We start from the raw sequence: 10,270 nt of genomic DNA, 5'->3' as shown, positions 1-10,270 counted from the left end.
TTTATATCCAATGTGTCATTGCTAGACTTATGAACTGAATTAGAACCGTTTTTAGCTTCACATCAAAGCAAAAATGTTCCAGTTCATTTTTGAAGTTTTCTGTATGGTATCATTTAAAGTATTGGAAATATGCATAACACTGCAAAGGTCTGTAGTCCCTTCTATTGTAAACTTAAATCTATCCAACTTATGTAAATACTAAATGTACTCACTGATCATTTTCATCATGAAGCAAATGACTGAATGGCACACCTAGTATTTCATCTGCTTTCAGCACCTGAATTTTTTTTTTTTTTTTTATGTCTTGTTAATTTAGATTTTTATATAATAAACTAAAAGTCTTAAACTCAACTAAAAGTCCAAATTTGCAAGCAAAAACAGAAAACACAACATACATTTATACCCGACCCTAAACATACAAACATCAATAGATATATTTTTACTTTCTTATTGATTATTACATTCCACTCTCCAGCTTTAAACTTTCGTTTAAACTTTTCAAAGAATTCGGTGAAATTTAATGTAATTTTATTTTATCTACATCTGTTCCACTAACTAAGATATTTCTCACTGACGTCACTGTTATCGCGATGCCTTCTTTGCGAGGTGAAGAGGCAGTCTACGTCATTTCTGATGAAGCAACGTCTTATTTCGCAATCTTCATTTCGCTTGTTCGTGAAACAAAACGACCTTTCATCCACGTTTTAGTACATGCGAAACCGTAACTTTCTTTCTCTGCATATAGATGCAATCCGTCAGATTACTTAGCAGGATGGGGTATGTTCACCTATTTCTTATTCTTTCTGCCACTGTATTCTCCGTATCTGCTGTCACCCATTATTCTGTACCAGAGGAAATGGAGGAGGGATCTATCGTTGCAAATTTAGCAGCAGATTTAGGATTAGACGTGAAGACCCTGAAGACGAGGAAAATGCGCGTGGACATCGTAACCAATAAAAAATATCTGGACATCAACAAAGACACAGGAGAGTTGTTTATCTTGGAAAGGATAGACAGAGAGTTCCTCTGTCCATCGAAAACTACGTCGTGTTTCCTTAAACTGGACGCTACAATAGAAAATCCAATACGCATGTTTAATATCGAGGTGGAAATTATGGATATCAATGATAATGCTCCGCATTTTCGACGGGGAACTATGCATCTGGACATCTCTGAATCGAGCCCCGTTGGAGAGAGATTTTCGCTGAATAATGCCGTGGATCCAGATGTTGGAACAAACTCGGTGAAAAATTACCATCTGAGCGCAAGTGATCATTTCTCTATTGAAATTCAGACCGGGAGAGACGGGACAAAGTTTGCTGATTTGGTTTTGAAAAAAGCTCTAGACAGAGAGCAGCAGGCTATTCATAATCTAATTCTCACAGCTGTGGACGGTGGCGTCCCCACGCGCACAGGTACAGCGAGCATCGCTGTCCGCGTGCTGGATGTGAATGACAACGCCCCTTCATTTGACAAAGAAAAATACGTCGTAGATGTGATGGAAAACTCTCCGGTTGGCAGTCTAGTGGTCAAAATGAATGCTACAGACTTAGATGAAGGTTCAAATGCGGACATTGTTTACTCATATAGTTTATACACATCAGAGAGAACACAAAACATGTTTAACCTGAATCCTGAAAATGGCGAGATTAGAGTAAAAGAAATGATAAATTATGAGGACTTAAAACTGTATGAGATGGAGATTATTGCTAGTGATAAGGGACAGAACTCCTTAACTGGAAAATGTAAAGTAACAATACAGGTGACTGATATGAATGATAATCATCCAGAATTATCTATTAAATCATTTCAAAGTCCAATAAAAGAAAATGTTGCCACAGGCACAGTGATAGCTGTAGTCAGTGTGAGTGATAAAGATTCAGGTGATAATGGAGTGGTAGATCTTCATATTCCAGATAACATGCCGTTCAAACTGAGGGAGTCCTCTGATAACTATTATGAATTAGTGGTATCAGAACCATTAGACCGTGAGAAGGTCCCAGAATATGACATCACTTTCACTGTCACAGACAGAGGTTCTCCTCCTTTATCTGACAATGAAACAATGACTTTAGAGCTGCTGGATGTAAATGACAATGTTCCACAGTTCCCCCAGTCATTTTATACAATACGTGTGATGGAGAACAATGCACCTGGGGCCTTGCTCAGCTCTCTCACTGCGTTTGACCCTGACCTCCATGAAAACCAGTATCTAGTTTACTTCATCATAGAGAAGGAGATCGCCAACACCTCCATGTCCATGCTGTTCTCCATCAATCCAGAGAACGGTAATCTTTACGCACTAAAAACATTTGACTATGAGATTGAGAAGGATTTTCTTTTCCACATCGAGGCCAGAGACTCTGGTTCTCCTCCACTCAGCAGTAATGTGACTGTACACATTATTATTGTGGACCAGAATGACAATGCTCCAGTTATTGTCTCTCCATGGCGTGCACACGGCTCGGTGGTTGAGGAAAAGATCCCAAGATCCACAGATAAAGGCTCCCTGGTTTCCAAGGTGATAGCTTTAGACACAGACTCTGTGCACAACTCTCGGATTACCTACCAGTTTCTCCAGATAACTGATGCCACCTTGTTCAGTCTGGACCAGTATAATGGAGAGATCCGGACTATGAGGATGTTCAGTTATAAAGATTCCCGCCACCACAGACTGGTTGTTGTTGCCAAGGACAACGGGCAGCCTGCTCTCTCTGCTACAGTTACCATCAAGCTGTCCACAGTGGAGACTGCCATGAAGGCCTATTCTGACATGACTGAGGTGCCTCTGGAATATGACATCTTTTCAGACCTCAACCTGTATTTGGTCATCGGTCTGGGCTCCGTGTCATTTCTCCTGCTCATCACCATACTGGTCACCATCGTGATCAAGTGTCAGAAACCCAAGTCCAGTAAAACGGCTCCTCCCTGCAGGAACAGTGTGATAAGTGAGAGGAACTCCACCATAGCAGACTCCACTCTGGTCTCCAACGATGCCTACTGGTACAGTCTGTTCCTAGCAGAGACCAGGAAAGGAAAGCTGGTGGTCAGACAGCCCATGCCCAAGGGCTCCAGATACATCGTGTCCAGTATACCAAGAGGGACAGGACTGACTGATACCAGTGACTCAGCAGCTTCTACTCTGCAGGTATGGGAAAATACATGCTCCAGAAATTAATTTATTTTCAATTCAATTTCCCTGGACTGATCAAAAATTATTTTCACATACCTGTCATAAAATTAGAAACAATTTGAAAATATATTATAATTTTGTTTGTCAAGGTATCAACCTCTAATTATACACATCATTTACCATGCTAATTTCTTTTTTGTGATCCCTGACAATTAACTGCTAAAAAAAGGTCTGAGACAAAATAAAAGCACTTCACTTATTTTCACAGCATTTATCATTACTCAATAAGAAAAAGTCTGATATAATATTTAGATATTCAATAAATAGGTATTATACACTGATTCAAAAAAATGTACATATGTTTGTTTATGAGGTGCTGGATGACTGAAACATCAATCAGTTAAAAAAAACAAAACAATTAGTCCAATTTTAAAAGTTTTGTTTAATCCAAGCTGATAAGGCAAACATTTTTATATGACCAAAACACATGTATATATCTTTCAGAAACAACATATAAACCCAGTATTGCAGCAACATATTAGAGGAATGACTACATATCTCCCATAACTACTTTTGTGTGGTGTGTACATCTGTGGCGTGGTTGTGTTTGACTTGTATATTTGCTGCAACGAAAAGCTGTAACATCAGTTGAGCTGACTGTATTATTTTATTATTCTACCGACACTTTTATCCAAAATGACTTACATATGACATACATACATAAACATTGCATATTTTTAACGTTTAGGCTGTAATTTCCTTTTCCTTTTTTTTTTTTTTTTTTTTTTTTTAATAACTAATAATTCTATATCTTTTGTGGTCTAATGCAGACTATTGTAACTGAGTCATAGATATTCTGGTATTTATTTTGTTAATAAATGGAAAGAGATTTCATAATACTCCTTCATTTTTTTATTTAGCACACAAGAATTTCGCTGATTGCTGACATGAGCATGTGACTTGTGCTCAGAAAAATTGTGTTTTTTAGTTTTGAAGCATTATCTATCTATCTATCTATCTATCTATCTATCTATCTATCTATCTATCTATCTATCTATCTATCTATCTATCTATCTATCTATCTATCTATCTATCTATCTATCTATCTATCAATCAATCAATCAATCAATCAAGGTAAGTATGCTGCCAGATCAATAACACCTCTCTGGGCTTGACAATGTTTTTATCACCATCATCTTACTAGAAAACCTCGTAACAAGCAGCAGTTTTTCTCATAGTCACACTAATTCTAAGTTTCCCATATTGACATTTACATTTAATTTATCATTCCTTGACATCAGCTCTGATAACTCACAAAAAGTCTTCTCTTATAACTACAATGACCTGACCATTGAATTGTTTGTTTTTTTCTCCCCATTCTAAAGTACCCTAAATGAGGGAAGTCCACTCAGCAGCTGGAGGTATGCAGCGTTCCCGCCCCTGATAACCTATTATGGATTATATTGCAGACCATGAATGTTTTAACTGTCTATTGTGCTTGTTTTGTTCTCAGTGTTTATTATGAGTTCTATTATTATTTTCTTTATTTTTGTTTCTCTTTTAGAAGGTGTTTTCTGTAAGGTTTCTCATTTGACCCCACAAGCAGTTTTCTGGGTCCGCTGTTTGGATCTCTGTACCTGACTCCATGGTTTCATCCTTAGAGGCTAATATAATCTACTTATGGTATAAATCACATAGTAATTAACACCACATTTGTCATTATTTTAGGATTACAAACCCCTTCCCAAATATTTGAAACATTGACTATTTCTTTTATATTCTGTACATTTATAATGAGTCAGACTGACCTTAAATATCTGAAAAGTTTTTTGTGGTCTTGCAGACAATCAAGCAAACATTGTGATTCACATAAAGTTTAAGTAAAACAGCATTACTGTGCTTGGTATTGTTTTCAGTAAAAGAAGTATGTAAAGAAATATATTAGAGCCAAAATCTCGATAGCAATTTCAGAAACAACTCTTCCTCATTTCAAAATGTTGTAATTTGCATCCTTTGCTATTTTCAATCTGGCCTTTGCTGTTAATTCATGTAAAAAAGTATTTCTATTTAATTGAATCACCATGTTTGCGAATGGATTTAGTGCATGTGAATAGTAATCTTTTATCATCCCCACACACACACTCCCCCATCCCCAACTGACCCATCTTGCTAAAATAGAAACATTAGATATTTTGAATGTTTGTGGATTTGGACTGTGCTGTTTCTGTCCTGTTTACAGAATGACACTTCTGAAAATGAATGACAATGTTTCTTGTGGTATGAACTGAACTATTTCTTTGTGCAGGAGAGGCGCAAAGAGAAATCTGTCACCAGTTACCTAGCAACCACTCGCCTTCACATAATTTTCAAGCATGGTTTTCATTTATAGACCTGCCACCTCCTTAATACATGTTAAAGAATTGTCCCAATTCCACCACCCACTCTGTCCTCTGCCTGAAGCCCTGTTTGAGTGACGGCATCGGCTGCATGAAATATATTGGTTTAGCCAGTCAAAAGGCCCTCCATGCTCTGATTCCTTTTGTATCTTTGTGTGATTCTCTTGTCTCATTGACAGGCATCCACCAGCAGCAGCAGCAGTTCCACATAAGTCCCCTTGTCCAGATGTGTACAGTATTGATGCTAACAGGAAGAGTGTCATGGAAGAAAGGAAGAGCTCTCTATCAGCGACCAGCCCCACTCATCAGTCTGGTCCTTGTTCCTCAAACTAAATGTAACTGTCATAGTACGATGAACAGTGGTGATAAATTCGCAAACATTAGCCTTGTTTTTGAAGCACACAAATAGCAGAGCAGCATCTCTTCCAAAGCCCATTTATTATGCATGACAAGATTGCATGACTTCAGCTACTCTTTAAGATTGCCATATAAAAGATTATCAAGAGGACATGTTCACAACTGCTGAATATTCAAATAAGTCTAAGTATGGACTCTTAAGTGGACACAAAAATGTTGAAATGTGTTTAAAAGACATTTTCCTTCTATAAAAAAGAACATATGTTTGAAATTACATTTTGAATCCACATGGTTTGTCTTTTTCCATGACAGCATCAATGTACAATATAAGCAACCTTAGAAAGAAGTGAGCACAACTAGCTAAATTTCAGAAAAGCACCAACCAACAGTGAAAAAAAACAAACAAACAAAAGAAAAAAAAAGTAAAAAAAAAATATGTATTCAGTATTTTATAGATGTGGTAGCTTTTTGTATTTTCATGTTTTGTATTTTACTTTGTGTCTTACATGCGAGCCAAGCCCAAATATATGAATGAGTGCCAAGTACATATTACATTCAAGTATAAGAGCAAGGTCTTTTACCATTATGCCTTCCAGTAATTTTTGCATGGACAAAGTGAACTTTTATAGCTTTAGGTGTTTAATGGCATTGAACATATCCATTTTCTGCAGATATAGATGATATTAACTTTTTTTTTTTTAAACACAAAATGGAAGATCACACTTTAATTAGATTGGAAGTGCAAGGCTATGGGCTCATTACTATTTCTTAATATAAGAAAGAATAGCAGAATAATACTTATTTGGGTAAACAAATGGAAGTTTACCTACAGCTTAAATGTAAGTGTACTGTGTGCTTGGATGTTTTTGTTGACTTGGACACAAATGGAGAATGAATTTTGGAGTTTGAATTGAACACAAGTGAATGCAGTGCATATCTGAGAATAGACTTGTGTTTTAATGAGGACTGTGTATATATTAGAAACACCAGGGTGCACTATAGCTGTTTTATTTCTGAATCTTGATTCACTCTGGGTGTTTTAATGTCTTCTTCAATCATGTAAGATGTTGAAAACCGAACCGTACACAAACATTTATTCCAAACTTAACAATTCTGAAGTGACTTAACTGTATTTGATATCTGCCAATGAAAGTGCTTGTCAATATTACTATTTACTGTTAGTCTGAATATCCAGCACATATCCTGAGATACAAGTCAAAATTAAAATGTATGTATATATATATATATATATATATATATATATATATATATATATATATATATATATATATATATATATATATATGTATGTATATATTATGATTTTATGCCTGTGTAATAAAATGCCTCTCTTTTTCAGTATCAGAGATTTTACGATTTAAAAACCTTTACGTGAACAATTTTATGTGCCATCAAGTTCCTGATTCAGCCTGTATAGCCATGTAAGGAAACTCTGTATCCCATCGCACATTGCATTTCTTTTACAAAGTTGTTGTGTGTTGCGGCCAAAATATTCATTAAGTGCTTTTGTATAGTAGTACATCCATGTTGCAACATGTCAGTTGTGTAATGTGAGTCAGTTGTATGCTGGTTGGATATGAACTATTAAATGCAAAAAATATACACAGCAATGAAAGTTCTTCATTTTTCAAAAGTTTTACATCAATGTAATAATTTCATTTTGAAAAACAGCTGCATTTCTTATAATTTTGGTCCTTGTTAAAAGATGTGGGAAGACTTAATAGATTAAATTAACTGATTTTGATCAACTTCAGTAGAATTAAATTGAGAAATTCATGCTAATTTGTCACTTTTAAATGTTTAACGGTAACTCCATCATATCTTTTGTTCCAAAGTTCTCCTTAATAGAGTCTGGTACTTTCAAATTGTATTACGCCTCATTTGCTGAAGAATTAATGAGCGGGGCCCTAAGAGATGTATCCATCTTGCTGGTGCAGTAATGCCAACACAAGGGCAAAAATTATTTTCATGATTTCATGTGGCTGAATGGACTTGAGAAAAATTTCTAACCTGGACATCTCAGTAAGTTAAAAAAAAGAAAATTTAAAAGATATTTTCATTAGTTGAAAATAACTTCAGGGCAGTTAAAAAAAACAAAACAAACAAACTTACACACACACACACACACACACACACACACACACACACACACACACACACACACACACACACACACATATATATATATATAGATATATAGATATATAGATAGATACATATAATAAAATAAAAAACAGTATAACCTTTTTTTTTTATATTATCACTGCATATTTACTTTGTTTGATACTGTAAGTATCTTTAAGGCGAGTTAATGAATATTTCTGATCAATCAGTTTGGGCATGGGGACACAAAACCTAAATTAAGTGATAAACGCTTATTCATAGTATTGTTCAGCAATCTCCTTAATTAACTAATTTAAAAAAGAGTATGAAAAATTAGGAAGCAACAGAAACAGCTGAAGTTACTCCAGTTCAAGGACCACTTTGTACCAACTCCAATAGTATTGTAATACTGCAGTAGAGCTGCACTTATTTAAATTTTATGGGTATAATGGCAACCATGGCACCAATACTAAACTAACAAAATCTTAGGACATGGTGTTTAATCTAATCCTTTGTCATAAATCATTCACCATTTTAACATTCAAAAAGTCATTGTCCTAGTAAAAATCATTCTTCACTGCACAATTATTTCAGTTTTTTCTGAGTAAATGTAAGTTGGGACAAAAGAATACATTTAATAAAAAATAAGTCTCTCACGTTGCTGTTTTTCTAAATTCTGTTTTATCTTTGTTAGTCTGTCTCACAAGAAGCAATGTAAAGAAAAAGGGAAAGGATAATTCCGTCATTGTGAAAGTTTGGAAATACCCAAACTTTTATAAGTTTTTAATTTGAGAAACAACAGCCTTGTTCCATGTTTACATCCCTGGTCAAAGTAATTTAGCATATCAACTTTAATTCATTTTAATACGTATGTCATTACCTTTGCAACACACTGGGGATCATAGAAGGTTGTGGAAATTTACATTCCCTTGTAAGTCAGCCATTTTTTTTTTTTTTTTTTTTTTGGAGAGAAAAAAAGAAAATAAAAGACAGGAAAAGAAATAAAAAAAAGAAGGAAAAAACAAAAAAGAAAAGGAAAAAAGAGAAGAAAAAAGAAAAGAAAAGTAAAGTAAAGAATAGAAAATTAAAGACAAGAACAGAAAAAAAGAAAACAGCATTTAAACATAAAAGGATTTGGATTTAGGCAAGACATATAAAACACCTCTCAAGAGTGATGACAATCGATTCTGGCTTCAGGTAAGTTTTCTTTCATGGTCTCACTAATCGCAGTAAGTACAACCGTCATGTCATCTTTATACACACACACACACACACACACACACACACACACACACACACACACACACACACACACACACATATATATGTGGGGCTCCAAAGTTTGGGCACCCCTGGTAAAAATGTATTTTAATGTGCAAATAAGGAGCTTTAAAAAGATGGAAAATCTCAAAAAAGGCATCAAATTACAGTTTAGACATTCTTATAACATGTAAAAAAAAGTTACATCTTATTTCCATAATTTCAACCTTTAAAATAACAGAAAAGAAAAGATGGCGTCTGTAAAAGTTTGGGCACCCTGCAGAGTTAGTACCTTGTACGCCCCCAATTTGACAACAGAGACCTGACAGTGTCCTGGATTGTTTACAGTTGGTGTCTGGAAAGACCAGGTGATGCCAATCTCAAAGGTTTTAAATGCTCAGACTCATCTGACCGTATATTTAAATGAACCCCCACATACACAGCCTGAAAGTAATTTGGGATATCCGTGTGATTATGTGTGATCACTTGACCTCACCCCTCCCTTTCTCTCTCTGTCTCTCAATGAGATCATATGAGCACAAGTGAGAAAGAGAGATCAGACTAATTTAGCACAGTCTTTCCTGTGTCATTTTTTTTAAGGGTTGCTTTGAAACGGGCACTAGTTTTTAATAAACTAAATTTAGTAAGATATATTTTTAAACTAAAAGAAAATTCGATTTTTATGTGTTTTTATCAGGTCTCAGGTGAGCTGGACTGTGGCTGTTGTGTGCTGCTTTGGTTCGCTGGCAGATTAGCACACGGATGCATGACACAGCAATGCACCAACGTGTGACAAAACACTTGAACCGCCACCAGCTGGCACTAGTAGGCCACCGCGCATGTGTATTTGATATCAGGTGTTTCACATTCTCTCTTCTTTATGCTGAGTATAAGCAATAATAATTCTCAAACCACCAATATTCTTTTCTTTATCATATACTGCAGTGATTGCAAGGGCACGTGTTCACCCTTCTTCTCCAACTATAAAAAATAAAAAAAA

The 10,270-nt window shown here is 35.4% G+C and overlaps 1 protein-coding gene across 2 annotated transcripts; it reads left to right on the top strand.

Moving 5' to 3' along the window:
* The first annotated feature begins 663 nt into the window (after positions 1 to 663).
* LOC306763166 (protocadherin alpha-C2) lies at positions 664 to 7,097 on the top strand. Of its 2 annotated transcripts, XM_079249899.1 has the most exons (3): positions 664 to 3,148; positions 4,519 to 4,554; positions 5,709 to 7,097. In XM_079249899.1, exons 1-2 carry the CDS (start codon positions 746 to 748, stop codon positions 4,528 to 4,530), a joined length of 2,415 nt encoding a protein of 804 aa, XP_079106025.1. In that variant the 5' UTR covers positions 664 to 745; the 3' UTR covers positions 4,531 to 4,554; positions 5,709 to 7,097. The 2 variants fall into 2 exon arrangements, with proteins under 2 accessions (XP_079106025.1, XP_079106024.1); XM_079249898.1 differs by lacking the exon at positions 4,519 to 4,554.
* The last annotated feature ends 3,173 nt before the right edge of the window (positions 7,098 to 10,270 follow it).

The sequence above is a fragment of the Telmatherina bonti genome (genome assembly GCF_933228915.1).
Source record: "Telmatherina bonti genome assembly, chromosome: 12".
NCBI lineage: Eukaryota > Metazoa > Chordata > Actinopteri > Atheriniformes > Telmatherinidae > Telmatherina > Telmatherina bonti.
This window is presented reverse-complemented; position numbering and strand designations above follow the sequence as displayed.

Excerpts from the sequence above, each read along its gene's own strand:
- LOC306763166 (XM_079249898.1), top strand. The coding sequence starts at position 746 with ATGCAATCCGTCAGATTACTTAGCAGGATGGGGTATGTTCACCTATTT. Across the intron at positions 3,149-5,708 it reads CAGCAGCTTCTACTCTGCAG|GCATCCACCAGCAGCAGCAG; the intron begins GTATGGGAAAAT and ends TCTCATTGACAG.